The sequence below is a fragment of the Acanthopagrus latus genome, chromosome 10 (genome assembly GCF_904848185.1).
Source record: "Acanthopagrus latus isolate v.2019 chromosome 10, fAcaLat1.1, whole genome shotgun sequence".
Taxonomy (NCBI): Eukaryota; Metazoa; Chordata; class Actinopteri; order Spariformes; family Sparidae; genus Acanthopagrus; species Acanthopagrus latus.
Genome location: NC_051048.1, coordinates 17137749 through 17154364, shown reverse-complemented (window position 1 = coordinate 17154364; position 16616 = coordinate 17137749). Strand labels below are relative to the sequence as shown.

The 16616-nt window shown below is 44.4% G+C and overlaps 1 protein-coding gene across 4 annotated transcripts in view; it reads right to left on the bottom strand.

Annotated features, from left to right (window-relative positions):
• Positions 1-5605: 5605 nt before the first annotated feature.
• Positions 5606-16616, bottom strand: part of serpinh2 (serine (or cysteine) peptidase inhibitor, clade H, member 2) — a 117557-nt gene continuing 106546 nt past the window's right edge. For all 4 annotated transcript variants that reach the window (XM_037112515.1, XM_037112516.1, XM_037112517.1 and 1 more), the window contains one exon: positions 5606-7683. In XM_037112515.1, the coding sequence (XP_036968410.1) occupies positions 7378-7683 (306 nt within the window). In that variant the 3' untranslated portion in view covers positions 5606-7377. The remainder of the gene's footprint in view (positions 7684-16616) is intronic.

The following is a 16616-nucleotide window of genomic DNA, read 5'->3' as shown; positions in this document are numbered from 1 at the left end:
AATGATCGGTATTAATAATTGTACCCGTGATTCTGCCATGATGAGTCGAAATGTCGGCTGTGTGATAATTTCATAGACCCACATGGTCTTTAGTTAGTGTTTTTCAATGTTTGAGGTGCCCTAATTAAGAATGAACCACTCTTTTGGTTTCATTTCTCTTAAAGCATGAAAAGAATTGTATTCGATGTAGTCTTTTTTGTGACTATAGGCCAGTCAAATTTCTTGATCCCCCCAAAAAACACAATAAACATTACACACCTGACACATTTGCTTCTTCTATGGGGTTGGTTAATGTTATGTCTGGATAATTACCTATTGGAAAATGAATTTAAATTTTTTTATTTTTATTTTTTTTAATTAAACTGTTCACTGTAGCCAGTTAGCAAACACTTAGCTAGGTAGCTAATATTCGCAACCACACAAACTTAGAACAGCACAACCGGAATATGATTAGTAACAGTATCCTCGCCTTTTATGGCTTCCCGGCGACAGCTTTAGTGGTAAATTATGTGTACATGTGCAAATTAGCGCTATGCTTGATTTTTTTCTTTGAACGCAACAAAAGGGCAAGGACTGGCTATGCCCACGCTAAATGATAAAAATCAGAATAACGAGATCTGCTCGCAGATCAGAGCAACATCGTTTGGCATGGGGGTTCATTTTGGCATTTGCAAAGAGAGATTTCTAAATGTTCAATTTAGAACTGAAGAAGTCAAGGCAGTCCGTCTTCTCAATGCACGTGCCCTGTTTGCTACTGCCGACAGGCTAACTAACCCTCCCGTGCCAACGTACCAGGTACAGGTGTGTTGTCCATGCGTCTGCTTATAACCGACTCCAATACCATGACACAATTTGATCCAATCAATAACAAAAACCTGCAAAAGACAATGTGGCATTTGAAATCTTCCTCCTGTTGCCTTGATATTTTACCAGCAGGGTTCTTCAAAAAAGATTCAACTGCATGATTCCAGATCTGCCACAGACTGTCAACGTGTCTCCTCTCTCAGGTGTCTTCCCCCAAGCCATGAAAACTGCAGCTATTAAACCACTCCTGAGGAAGAACAATCGAGACACATCAGTAATGAATAATTATAGGCCCATATCAAACCAAACCAATTTTAAGAAAAATCACTGAAAATGATGTATTTCAACAGCTGAGCAGTTACTTAATGATGAATGGCTTTTTTGATGTCTTCCAATCAGGATTTCAACCACATCACATCACAGCACTGAGACCACTCTAGTCAAGGGTCAGGGGTGAAAAAGGTGAGAAGGATACGATCCCTCTCAGGGGGTGATTTATTTTCATCCCAAACACTCAGTGAGTTAAAGTTTTCTGCAGGTGACAGAAGCTGTTTTCCGGGCAGAAATGTGACGAGGAGTCGGGAGGACAGGCGGGAGGACAGGCGGGAGGACGGGCGGGAGGACAGGCGGGAGGACGGGCGGGAGGACAGGCGGGAGGACGGGCGGAAGGACAGGCAGGAGGACAGGTGGGAGGATGGGCGCTGCTCCATGTACAGCTGTGATATTTTTTTCCTCATGTAAGTTGCCAAAGACAGTTACAATTACTACGTCACTGTTGTTTGGTTATGTAATGTTTCTTTGTGGGACATTTCTCTGTATTAACTTGAGCGAAGGATCTGTGTAGTTAACCGACCTGTCTGATTGACACACCCCCGCTCTGCGCCGCTGGCTTATCCGTTCACACTGGTTCGGTTCTCCAATAATACGACCCTGATACTACCCCCAGAGGCGGATCAGCGCCCGTCTCCATGGCCCGCTTTCACTGTTTTGCCACATGTCTCAGCCTTGCCCTCTTCTCTTCTTCAGCTGTCTGTCTTTTGGTCTCCTGAGCACTGCCAGATGCTTGGGAGCCATACTTGCTCTGCTGCTGCTGCTTTTCTGTCTGATTCATCTTCGGATGACGCTTGTATGTGGCTGCTGCAGAGTTGACGTTCCTGTATAGTGTTCGGTCCACCTCTCCGAACTTCACATCCTCCCTTCTGAAGAGCTGCACGGCAGGACGAACGACTTACGGTCTCTGCTCAGCTTCGATCTGTAATGTTGAAAACTACAAACCAAGCCAGAAACATCTGTGTAATCATGGACTCAGACAATTACAAAGTCAGCCTGATATCACCTTAAAAACATATTCAGGATAAACTGACTATGATTTGGAAAAACTTATCCATGCATTTACCTACAGCAGACTCGACTACTGTAACCGTGTCTTTACATGACTCTAAAAAAATATTAATCAGACAGCTGCAGCTGATTCAAAGCGCTGCTGCTCGAGTCCTAACAAGAACCAAAGAAGTAGATGACATCATTTCAGTTCTTAGATCTTCACACTGGCTTCCTGTCTGTCAAATAATAGATTTCAAAATCCTGCTCTTGGTTTATAAAGCACTGAATGGTTTAGGGCCAAAATACTTTTCTGATCTACTGCCACATTATGAACCACCCAGACCTTTGAGATTGTCGGGTACAGGTCTGCTTTCAGCCCCGTCAGAACAAGTCAGAGCTAAACATGGAGCAGCAGCGTTCAGTTATCAAGCACCACATATGTGGAACAAACTTCCAGAAAACTGCAGATCTGCTCCACCTCTCACCCCTTTTAAATAAAGACCTTTCTGTTTGCAATTTCAAGGCTTTGAACTGCACTGACCTTTATTTTCTATTCTTGTCTCTTATGAACTTACTCTATTTTAGCCTCTTTTCCTATTTCCTAACTTGTTTTAATTTCTTAAATTGTTTTAATGTTTTTTTTCTAAGTGGAATTTCTTTTTTCCTACTTGTTTCTAATGTATTTTAAATGCAATTTGCTGTGCACCTGTTAAGCACTTTGAGTTGCCTTGTGTCTGAATTGTGCTATACAAATACACTGGCCTTGCCTTGCCTATAACCCAATTAAAATACTAAGAATAAATAATAATAATGGATGTAACCTTAGATTGAAAGAAGTGCATAGAGAAGATTTCTTGTCATCCATTCATTTCGAGGTTGGTGGTTTGATCCCAGACATGCAGATCTCTCTCCAAATACTTCAATTTAAATAGTCTAAAAGTAGCACAAACAGACCACCATCGAGTCCATCTAAAGAATATTGTGACTTTTCAACAAATTTTTTTTTTAGAATTTGCATTTACCATTTATTCATGTATCCGTCTTTGCAGTACCCTGGCACATGTTCGGGCCACTCACCGACTGCTTTAGCAGGCATTGTGTTTTGCATATCTGTCTCACTTTGCGTTCTGATTCTCAGAACATCTTATTTTTTGCATCTCTGAGGGCTTGTAATTCATTAATAGCCAACGTACTTGCTAAAATTATCCAACTCAAATTCATACATAAATTAACTCGATTTGTTTTAATTGACTAGGCTTTCCCTGAGTCACCAACAGCATCAGAAGGCAAATCCCAGCCTTTGAAAGAGCCGATGTGAACCCCCTGCTAAGGCTATGTAAACACTTGTTAGGTTTACTTATGTCTGTGGGCCATTTTGTTATTTAAATAGCTGAGAAAGTGCATCGACATTACCATCTAATCTCCCACACCCCATGAATTTTTAAACCCACATCTGAATGAACATGGTCTGGAGCAGTTGACTATGTGTGTGTATGATTTTTTTTTTTTTTTTTTCAGAATGTCAGTAAGCTTTCCCTACAGTATGAAACATGTCTGTTTTCATTTATCGCATGCTTTTTGACCTCACTTTTGACTTATCTCAAGCTTTTAGCACAAGCAAAGTTAAATAAAAAAAAAAAGAGAGGGGGGCCCCTGTAGCATCCCTGTCAGCCAGTTGACCCCCAGTTGTTCAGCGCCACTTCTATGACTTCCTCTAAAGGGTAAGTACTGTAACTGGCATGACTCTGCCTCTGAGTGCTCTTTCGCAGTCTCACCCTCCTTTCTGCCGCTTGGATTTGTCCAAGAGTTGAACCCATTATACGCAGCAGCAGGAAAGACAGGCAGTTCATGGCAACTCTTTTACCATGTTTTATTTAAAAACAGAGATTAAACATTAAATTCCCTTCAAACCTGTTTTGCTTTTCCCATGTGAGAGAGCGGAGGGAAGCTCTCCTGTTTGGTGATAGTGTCAGGCCTTCACCGAGGGCTCATAACGCAGTTCACCTCAATTACCTGTCCAAAAATATTGCTGCTTGCTATCGCCAAAGAGCGCTCTTGGACAGTGTGTGCTAACGGGAGACAAAACACGCAGTCAACAAATCTGAAAAAAAAAAAAAAAAGGCCGTCTGAAAAAGAGCCGAGACTACAACTGTGTTCCATTTCAGGAATATATCAAGCACAGTGGCACAAAATGTTCAGGGTCGTTTTCGTTGCAGACAAATGTATTGTGTCGTGAAATAAGTGATATTCTTAAACCTCTGGACTCGCGCAAATCACAGTGCTTTGGAAATTATTTAGAGCAACATGTAATTAGTTGGGAACTTTACCCTGCATGCCACAATCCTGAGAAAACATGAGACGTGTGCACAGTACACCTCCGTGGCATTATTTGAATGGATAAAAACACAAGTATAAGTGGACTAGCCAATTAAGATATCAAATACACTTCTCATTTCTAGGAGATAAACACAAACAGAACCAGACAAACTTACATCTTGTGTAGGGTCTGTGTAGGTTTTAAGGTTCACTGCATAGCTTTAAGGCACTTTGGTAATGACTGTCAGGCCATTTCCTCACCTACACCTGAAATACATACAATTCAAAATACATTGTGATCACTCTGTTATACAATAAGCTACATCTTGATACCAGCTGCAGAGTTTTTTTATGTGAGTGTTTTATGTTTCCTTTGTATGTTAAGCTAACCTATGACTCTAAAGAAGGCCTGTTTACATTTTTCAGTGGCCACCATGGGTCCTCCTACATGCTTGAAAGCGGATGGTGCGGCGAAGTATGTTCAACTGGTTGCTGTAACCTCACCACTAGATGCCGCTGAATCCTACACACTGGTCCTTTGGAACTGATATACCTGGGGTGCCATGGTGGCTCGCCTGGTGGGGCGTGTGGCCCATGTGCAGGGTCTGGGTCAGCAGGTGCGATTCCGGCCCCTTGACTCTTTGCTGGATGCCTCGCCGTTCTATCCATGAAAAGCCTAAAGATAAAAAATCTTTAAAAAATAATAACAATAATAAATCTATCACACCAAAAAAACATTAAGATACTAAACGTTTATACCAAGGGCAAGATAAAAAGAAGCTCATATGTAATAATTGAAGCAATGTCCCTTTAAATTATTTCATTGGCATGTGATACCCGTATATTATATTGCACATACACTGTAGCTGCTCTATGCACCACAAAGGGGTGGTTTTCTTAGCTTTTCTTTTGTAAGATTATGCCTGGCCGAGCGGATGTGGACACGCATGCGTTTGTAAGTGTTGTGAACTGAATGAAATGTGAAGGTGAGTCAGCGGGGAGCTGGTGTTGGAATGAGCAGGATTGATGTGCTCACAGCGGACGGCCTCGGATCCATCATCGGCTTGTCTAAATTGAGCTCCCAGGTTTATTCAGTGTAGAGTATACCTGCAGTATAGTGCCCTTTACAAGTCTCTGCTGCACAGAGGCCACTGCGGAGAGGTCATTGTGGTAGCTTTATTCACACATGAACGCACACCAACACATATACACACACACGCACACACACGTACGCCACATTCTGTTGCCGAGCAGACCTGTGCGGAGGGCTAAATTAGGAACAAAGCTGTACCGGAGTGTTACAGGAACAGATTCGTTGAATGCTGTGCATCAGACCGACCAGCTGTGTGTCTAGACGCTGTTACTTAGCAGTATACCAGGGCAGATGTAGCACACATTCTTACTGACAATGAATACTGAGTCTCACAAGTGTTCTTTGTCTGTAAACCCATGGACAGCCAGTACACCACTAAAGCACGCTGCATAGATAGACAGAAATATGGCAAGGAGGGGCTACTTTTCCCATTCCCTCGTGTGTTTTATTTCTGTTATTCATTCGTGGAAATGGAAGTAGGACATTTGACCTTTTTTTTTGTTTGTTGGGAAGCATGTAGTGAGTGACTGCACTTTTAAGACACTAGTAGCCTATCAAGTGTTGCCCCTCAAAATCCAATAACAGATGCTAGATTGGGGCTTCCATGCACCCTTGAGGCTCAATGTCAGCCAATACGGTTCAGGGCAAAGAAAAAAAAAAAAAGCCTTGCATCTGTGCTGTCAAGAAAGCTGGAGCAGTGGTAGTCCACACAAATCAGAAATTAATAGTATATGTTTCAATGATTGTTTTTTTTTTTTTTTTTTTTTTAAATCACGAAGCGCAAGTGAAAAATGAATTAAAAACATACATATTTATTTTAAGAAAAATGCACCTTCTCAAATATTAAAACTATCCCAGGTCATTCACATATTCCAACCATCCACTCTGGTGCTCTAGAAAACCAATATACATATGAAAATCGACACCTCTTTCAATTGCTGTAATCATCTGAAATATTAAGTTGTTACATTTCAGTCAAGCAATGTCGGTCATATTTGTTTCCAGCGGCATAACGGTGTCATTGATCCTTGACGGTATTAAGAGATTAAAAGGTTCCCCCGTCCTCTCCGTGTTGTTGACAAGCGGTGTGACTCATTACGGCCATTAGCATTAAGCTGGCTCATCAATAAGCACTTGGCCGATCCATCAGTCTTCCTCAGATCTAGCCCAGGGGACCCCGCCCAGGTCCCTGCCAGCTCCGAGAACGGCCTCTTGGGCACCCTTGATCGGTCGGTCACCACGCGCGCGCACACGCGCGCGCACGCACACACGCACACACACACACACACACACACACACACACACACACAATCACCTGCCCTGGTGTTTGCCTGACAGGAAGGATTCAAGTGTCACTGCGTGCCGCTCTTCGTTAAAGATCTTTGTTGATGCTGCTCTAAGTGTTGTGTCAGTGTACCCACTTCTGCTTGTCAGCATGTTAGTGTTTGTCAATGCGCTCTTGTTTGTCATTTTGTTTTGTGTTGACTTGCTCACTGCGGCCCTTGGTTGTATATATGTGTCTATGTGCGAATGCGCGGGAGACAAGTTACTGTTTTCTCTGTAGCCGTCAACTTTCGTAATGTCTTGCACAGAATCTCCATTTATGTATGCCATGTAGGTGTCGGTGTGCGTGCGACTGTGTGTCAGCGTCGGGTATAGCGGTGTCAGTGTCAGTCAGCGCGAGACTATGCCGTGTCAATGTGTGACAGCCAGCTGTAGCCTGATATGATAGTGTGCCACGGTGAATGACAATGTCTCGACTTAGAAACCAGTGTGTAGTCTTTGAGAGGGAGGGTGTAAGAGATGGAGCCAGAAAAGAAAGCAAGAGGCGTTGGAGGGTGCTACAGCTCATCGTGGAGGGCCTCTCCCTCGGCATGGTCCAGAGCTCCAATCAACAGCAGCGCTCCAGTAGTGTTGTCTCGCACGAAGATGATGAAGGGGTGGTCGGCGTAGAAGAGCTTGGGCTTTTCTATGTTCTCCTCCTCTAGTTTGTCCTCTCCTTTCCCAGCTTGAGCAGCCAGCTCAAGGGAGGCCCACTGGAGCACCCCACCCAGGTGGAGTTTCCCCTTGCTCTTCTCTGACACCCCGGAGAAATCGGCGACCTTCTGGTCCCAGGCGTCTGTCAAGCCCAGAGCAAACAGCGACTCCTATATTCGGAAAACACAGAGTGATGGAATTACTCGACTGCCTTGAATTCAGTTAACCACCAGCGTGCCTATATAGAGACGTCCTGCTATTGTATGCAAAAAAGCAGCTGCCAGGACATCGATCAATTATGCACACCAGAGGACCAAACAAGTGGGAGGGAAGCACATTTTAAAATTTCATGACGCTTTGACCTTCGGAAGTGAGAAACACGCACTGCCCTTCCCGAACCTCACCGCATGATGAACGTAAACATAAACATAACCCCCACAGCAGTCAATCAGTAACTTTTTTTTTTTAAAAAACGGGACATCTCCACCATGTTTATTTACTTTCTATACCAAAAATTTGAGATGGGATGGAGGCTGACAGTTGCCCTTGTTGTGAGCTGGCAGAACAAAGTGGACGACAGGCAGTGAGGAGACGGAAGGAGGAAGCAGAGGATGAATAATTTAAGAGTGATGCCCCGCGACCTCAGCACCTCCTTTGTTTTGCCTCTGATATGAATTCCACAGAAAGTCGTCGTCATGACAGGTAGTTTATCCTCCCATGGCAGCGGGCCACTCACAGTGACAGGCTTCTCCAGGGGCCAGGTGAGTGCATGTGCGGGTGTGTGACTGTGGACTTGTGTGTGGATGTGCGGCGGGCCACGGCTGGAGGAGAAGTCGCAGAGGACGGCGGGTGGGTGGGATCCGAGCATTGTTTAAACTTCAGCTGATTAGACTCTCCATTGGAACGACAAGAGCACTACATCATTTGGATGAGTTGTCTGGAAATTTCTGTGGGTGCTGCCTTGTTGGCTTTCTTTTCAAAACCACATTGTTATAGCCCTGCTCGGCTCTTAAAAACCACATGCTAATGGGCGAGGGCAATAATCCCTGCAGAATGTCTGCGTTTCTACTCAAAAGTTGAGATGTGCATGCAAGAGGAAGTTGGACTGGATTATGTCGGATCATGAAATAAGTAGATGTACATACAGATGTTGGCATCTGTCACTCCCTTTTCCAGTGCTTTCATGCACAGCTCCCCCTTCACACAGACACACACACGCCTGCACCTGCACTAATGCACTTCTATTGTCCTCATCCATTATTCCTCCTCTCTTCCTCCACGCGCTACCACTACATCACTGTCTTCCTCCGCTGCTCTGCAACTTGCCTGGCATCCCCATCCCTCATCTGCCCCGCTTGCCTCTATTTTATCCCACTCCGTCTCTCTCTCTCTCTCTGCTCCTAACTCAGTCTTTTTTCCTGCCCGCCTCATCCTTCTCCCTCTGACAGGGCAGCTCGCCCTGGTATATATCGCCCCCTCAACTTCTCGATCTCCACCGGCAAGTGATTTCAAGGTTTCCCGCTCCTTATCTAACAGGGAAACAGAAACAGGCTTAAGCCGGTGGATTCCTCGGATTGCTGAGAACAAATGCGTGTGCGAGGAACAGCAGCTGGTGTGGGTCCCTCAGTGACACTCATGCCCATCCTTCCTCGCTCTCTTCACCAGTACTCCATTTGGAACCAGATCACTTGACCTACACAAGTGCAGGTACAACTACGGAGCATATAAATAGTACAAAGCAACTCCACCTGACCCTAGCCCTTTTACCCAACTCTCTTACTCTGCTTGTCAAGGCAAAAACACTTGGTTAGTTTTTTTTTTGAGTCTTTAAAAATTAAGGGACCCTGTGGCAGCACACTGGGAAGAGGGCCAGGGTGTCAGAGGAGCCTATGGAACCCTTGTGCACCACAGAGGTGTGGCACTGCATTATATGGGGAGAAAGACCTCTGGGAGGTGCTCTTTGGCTGCCCTTTCTCTCTGAAGCACGGCATGAATCTTAGATGGAACAGCACTGGGCGGACTGCTGATGCCTCGCACACAGCATCAACGAGCTATTTGTCTGCGAGTGAGAGCCACAGGCACTGTCAGCTGGTGGTTTCCTCCATGCGTGCCTGTGTAGGGCTCACTTGGCCTACAGCAGTGCAGTCTAACCAGGCCCGAGGTAGCAGGGCATCAACCCTCAGGCGTGCAGCACTCCCCATCACATTATTTCAGCCTGATGGGTGAGCCCACTAAGTAGCTTGTTGGGTGTACCTGTGGGGGTTTTAAGTGGATACGTTGTGGCAGCTGGGGCATGTTGCAGCTCCATATTCGAGGGGTCACTGCGGCTGATGTTAAGAGACTGAACAGCCTTAATAATGACGAGAGAAATGGGGGTGAGAGAAAGATGAAGAAAAGCAGAGATAAAATGGAAACTACTGACAAACATTTCTCCATTTGTTTCAGCGGCTGCTCACAAACTGTTGGACTTGTAAACAGGGGAAAGAATTTAAGACCATTAAAACCAAAGCAAGACCACACAAAGCAACCATCTCCATCCAACATCAGTATTTCTTGTCTCGACGGTCAAATAGGGGCATATGCTGAACAACTTACTGTAACTGTTACAGCTAGACTGATTTACGTAACCTAATATCCCATGAAAATGGTTGTGTGCAGTACTGAATGTGCTTGTGTAAATATGTCCAGTATATTTTTTAAAGTGTGTATTGTTTAATTGCATGTGACTTGCATATTGCATTTATTGATTTTAGGAAAGCAGAGGAGCCAAGACATCCCCACGGTACAATTAATTATATTCTTTCCGCTTCTTCCTGCATAAAACTTTCTTTTTGTGCTCCTGTACAAAAAGAGAAATGGACATCTAGCGCTGGGCGATATGGCTGAAAAATGTATCACGATCTAAGTGTTTCATATCAGTTGATATCGATTATTGATTTTTTTAAAATATATTTGAAATAAGAATGTAAGGGGGGTCAAGCACATGAATAAGATTCTTGTACCCAGACTTCTCAACTGTTCTGAGCGGTATCAAGTCCTTTGCTAAATGATACCCCACTGCATCCGTTATTCCTTTATAAGATTTTGATTTTTTTGTTGTGTGGCACTGCTGCCAAGTACCTCTCCATGGTGGTCTGTTGCCGCTTGTGTGGTGTTCCACCTGTACCGGCAGATGTGGCTGTTTGACCCTGCTGTACTCCAATGGATGAGAGCGGCTGAGGTGGTAAAATAAATTTGTCGTACTGCCAGACTTGATAGGGACGATGACCTTGCATAGTTTGCAGACTACATCGGTCTGACTCTCGCTGGACTTAAAATATCCAAGATACTGCCAAACAGGTGACGTGACCTTTCCTGATTATCAACAATTTTTTCTCGCACTGTCGCACTCATTTGTTCCTTTCACTCCACGCTGTTTTTTTGTTAAAGCAGTTATGAGGCAAGATGGTGAAACATCAAATTGCTACTGTGCATGCCACTCAACAGGTTGTTGCTAGGTTACCAAAGAATGAGTGAGTCTGTTCATGCCACCAACCTTGCTTAGCTGGGCTGAGAGAGGTCGAGATGCTAAAGCCCTTCCTCTGCCTACATCCCCCAGAATGCCTTGCAGTTCTGGATCAGGGTTTTCTTCCTGTTTTTTCTTTTCCTAACAAAGTTCAGTGAAATTATCGATCATATTTTCTATTGATATTGATCACGTGTCTCTATCGCAATAGATATTGTTATTATTTTATCGCCCAGCCCTACGGACATCAATCAAAAACAACTTACCTTGCTAATTAAGGCAAAGGAACAGAGGAAAAAAACATTTAATTTGGATGAGATAGCTGATGAAGGACAATGGCAATAAGGACTGTTTCAGAGAGAGCTGGAGAGAGTGAACTTTGTGATTGTTGGTGTGATTAAGAGTGAGAGTGAATGAAAGCCTAGCTGTGGATCTGGACCGAAAACCTGTGGAACTGGATGATAAAATAATTGCCATTGTACACGGCAATATTACACCTTGGGCAGCAGCTAACAAGTATTACCACTATTGATTATACTCTGGATTAATCATTTGGTCTATAAAATGCATTGCAGTCTTATCCTGCCAAAATCTTAATGAGAACATTGGATATTGATTGGCTCTGAAGGCAAATTATTTAAATTTGAAACACTGCACACTAACCCAGGCTGTGATGCCTACATCGTGACTATGATCAGGCCAACACTCATAAGAAACTCGGGGTAAAAATATACTTACTGCTCCACTGCTCCTGCACGGTTTACGCCTCCTGCTCCCTCTGGCTCACAAATCCAACCTGCCAAATGATTCTTTTAAGCCGTTGCCACCTTTAACAACTACAGACATGTTCTGCTTAATTCAATACTGCCCTTAACATCCTGCGTGGGTGGTTGAGTATGCAGTATGTGGCACTGGCATCATCACAGCTCCATTTCATGGACACATTTGATGCAGGCTTTTTAAAAAAAAAAAAAAAAGAAAAGAAAAAAAAGAAAAAACCTTTTCTCTATTAGCTCTCTTGAGGCTTCAAAGCCTCTCCATCTCTTTATTGAGACTCATCAGCAAAACCGCTATTGGTATCTTATTTACATGGGCTTTTACCTCTTCTGCATGGTCAATAGACTAGCTGTGTCTCATTCATACACTCACATATACACATGAACTGCCTTTTATTCCACAAGGCAATTTTTACCACAAATGAGAAAGGAAAAAAAAAGCCTTAGCTTTTAGTGAGATATTCCACTAATGGCCATGAAACACATCTGATTAATTCATATGATGCAGCCCTGTGGTGGCTGCATTACAACAGCTGTCTCTCGACACTGTATACTGTGGAGTGAGCTCTTGTAAATATTTGATGGCCTTTTGACCTCATTAGCCGTGATTGAGTGAGCTCTCCAGTGCACACTCATATGTCTTAGTCACCGACTGGAGATACAGCCAGAGTGGAGCTCGAACTCGACCATTAGTGTGTACGTATGTGTGTGTGGCCTGGTCAGCACAGGATCAGAGACAGAGGGAGAGAGCGATGAGGGTGGTTTATTCGGTGACCTCTGGGCCAGGCTTGTTAAGAGGGTTCTCCGTCTCTGGCTACAGACTCTGACACAGTCTGCCCTTCACCAGAGGAGAACACCACAAATAGGCGGACGTAAAGAAAGAAATAGGCAGAAGTCTGCAACTATTTATAGCTCTCTGTGACACTCTCCACCTTGTCCCCGAGCGAACATTGACCTCCCCCTTGTCATCCTCCACCTCTACTGCTCACTTGCCTGCCGAATGTCACTTCTATTTAGGTCAGTGGAGCCAATGTGATGCTGAGCGATGGAGTATTACAGTCACATGTGAGACCTACAAAAAGGAATTAAGATTCCTGGGACTGATATGACAGAAAGCGCAGAGATGAAGGAGGTAACAGGCATGTTTGGATGTGGCAAATCCATGCAAGGACTCAGAATTCTGTTTGCTCTCATTTGCCTCACACAGAGGACACGAGTGTTAGGGCTGACGCGCACACACACGACTATGATCTTCTGTTTGTCCAGATGTCGCCCTCTAATCTCAGGAGTCCATGGACATCCCAAGGACTGACAGACAGAGTGGTAAACAGTATTAACACACGGCGATGAGCAATTATTTGCCCGACCCAATTGGAAAAATGATCGTCAGAGAAGACATGGCAGGCTGTCAGTGGCCACAGGGGTTGGACAGACAGAAGAAATGAGATCAGAGCAGGCTGAGGGTTTGTTCAGAGCTTATGCCCTTTCATAATAAATCAACATATGCACTTCTCTTTCTTGAGAGGGCAAATGGAGGGAGACATCTCGTGACGACTCGGAGAAACAGAGGTCAAAACATTCAAGTGCTTGTCCACAATTAGGCTACATAATGAGAGCAAAGCATAGCTACTTCCAGTTATTTACAGGTAAAAGAAAAAAGTACTTTTTTCCCTCTTCTGGCTGGCAGACTCTCTTGCAGAGACAAATAGGGATTCGTGCAACAGTATGTTTTGTGCTCTTTTCCCTGGCAAAGTTATTGCCGTGTCAAAAGGAGTTGATTCAAGCTTTAGTTCTAGATTACAGCCTCCTCCCCAGAGTGTCCTGACAATGTTAATGTCAAAAGCTTGTTCTTCAGGGCATGGCTAGCAGAAAAACATGGCAGCGCAACTCTTCAGAGATGTTTGTTAAACTAGAAAGAGGGCAAAGTGGATTTCATCAGTTCATGATGAGGTTATAACGTACATGGTAAAGAGGACATGGTATTAGGTTCCAGTCAGTGTAGCAGGCCCTGGGGAAATGGCTTTTACTGGCATGCCCTCTGTATCTGTCAGCTTCAACTAACCTCTCTCCATCTCGCTCTCTTGTCTTACCATGCATTTGTCACTTGTCCACAGCTCTCTATGAAACAAAGAGTGCGTTCCGACTGAATGTGACGCAAATTTTGAAACAGACTGACAGTCAAAGACACAAGATGATGCAAATGAAAGACATGATTTATGGGTTTACGGTGGAGACAAATCTATGCAATGAAAAAGTTTTAACTCCACAAAATACTTTGTAATACTACATAAATCAGGAGAACAACTAGAGAAAAAGAGCAGGAAAAAGTGGAGTTTCAGCTGAGCTCTGAGTCAGTCTGAGCTGTCTCATTAACACATGCACACAGACTCCATCTGCATAGAGGTCCATTGCTAGCTAGTTATGGGTAGCTAGCTAAACTGTCAGTATGCTGTCTATACAGTCAGCAAACTACTACAAATAGTGCAATGCTTTCAATCTCAGTGCAAAATCTGTCTTTTACTGACGAGTAACAGTAAGTACAAGAGATTTCCCAGTTGCATCTTTGCCGATCCAGCAATATTTAACTTGATTGCAATAGTCAGTCCTTTTTTTTTTTACCGTATTTTGCTCACCTCAGCCAGGATCTGGAAGTGTTTGCAAGTTAACAAATCAGTCGCAGGAAATCTTCTCTGCTCTGCACTTTTGCCAGTTTAAATGTTGGCCAATGTTTCCCTTGGAGGGTCATGTCAGCAGTCACATTTACTCTGTAAGTAACTTGATGAAAGACCCAAATTTAACCTGGCTGTCGTCAGGTTTGCGTGCTCACGGTAACCTGGTGTCTTTACTCAGCCAAGGCAAGAACCTCTCGTCTGTATCACAACTGTCCAATCACAAGTGACAACTGAGTGTTTCTGTAGTCCTATAACTATTATCTATTCAACTAGTAAAGGTAATGGCTTTTAAAAAAGGACTGTCAACATTTGGATGGCTCGGGCAAACTTTAGTAGGCCACACCTGTTATTTAAGCTCTCAAATAAACAAACTTGATGGTGACAACCTTACTGAGTATATTATTCGGTAAGTGGAACTGAAAAAGTGAACCTGCAGAACTATGAATTCAAATAACACTGGTACAATAAGCTTCAAAGGAAACTTTCTTTTTTCGTCTTGACCCACATCACCAGGACAGTCTCAAAGGTGTGGAGGCCTGTGTGATTCTAGCAACTTGTCTGTGGCGATGACCCTGCTATGGACCCTGTGGCCCGGTCAAATACGTGCTCTTCCAGCAGCTCGACAACTCTCCAACCTTCCAGACAGCAGCATGGTCAAACCTCTGGTTTGGCCTTTATGAACCTTAACAACCCCTTGCACTCACATTAGCATCAGAAGCCACTAAGCTGTTGCCTGTCTGCCTGGTGCTCCTCCTGGCTTTCTCTCTTCTGACTCAGACCGACTACCTGCTGGCGCTGGGGTTAACAGGAGCGGAGACACAGGCAGAATACCAGCTGGACTGTGGCATGACCTTTGTGCTCCTGCAAAAGGAGGTCTGTGGGAGGTGTCTGAAACCCACAGAGGAGCTACAGGCCATGGTCATCCTCGGGTCCCTCTTGGCCTCCTCACAGCCAGGGTTTGACTCGCTGCTCAAGGCTGTTACAGCCCCAACACTGTGTGTACAGCTGGATGCCCATCACCTCAAGAAAGAAAGGAGTGACAGGCAAACTCACCAGAGACAGGATCTGGATTCAACTGGAAGGGGCAAGACAGGCCACTGCTTCAGTTACTAAGAACAGTAAAGCGGAAGAGAAGGACAGAAAAGTAGGCAAGAAACAGGGGCTACAGATGAAGAGCGCATGGCGGCAGAAATGCACAACATGGGAGGCAGAGCAGCAAGGTACAAAGACAGAAGACCTTTTCACACGGAGACACTGAACTCAACTCAGTTCTCTACATTTGTTTGTTCTCACAGAACCGAGCAGCTCTGCCATATAGCTGCACCAGTGTGTCAATTCGTACAGCACGTTGCTGCAAATCCGAAAGAGGCACGACTGGACAGATTATGACATTGAGATCTGTGTGTTTCTTTATGATGCGTTTTCCCTGGTGTCCACCTGTTGATCTAAACATGCATCCACTGACTGTTTATAATCAGATGGGTGCGGTAATAATCTGCATCATGGAAAGTGATGAAGTTAAGTTTTTCTCTCTTAATTACATAATTACATAACTGGCATCAGTAAACAGGATGCTGGAGACAAACATATGGTGAGTTAAAGTTTTTTGTCAGGGACGGATGCTGTTTTTCTGTCGGTAGGACAGACAGGGTGACAGAGGCTTTTCCATGTATAACTGCGGTATTATTTTTCCTCATATAAGTTGCCAATGACACTACCAGTTACAACATTACTGTTGTTTGGTTGTGTAGTGTTGTTTTATATGCCATTTCTCTTTTATTTGATTAGTGAAAGATCTGTTTAGCTGTCAGACTGTGAACACCATGAGATCGACGCAGCACCCATATCCATTCACACAGACGCCGGCTCGCCTCAGCTGTGGCTCCGATGCCACCTCTGGAGGCGCATTAGAGCCGCAGCCTAACTGTCCCCACTTTCCGCATCTGAAACTTCCACACAGAGGACGATGCAGAGAATCGGCGCGTGATTCCCGCACTCAAAGGGCAGTGTGAATGGGGCTATAGAGAGAGGAGGCAACAGAGCCAAGTGAGGAGCAGACATCATGAAAAGAGAAAGTACTCTGGAAGGGGAAGAAAAAGGGTACCAAGATAAGCAGAGGGGAAGTCAGGAAGATGCGGTGGCCAACACAG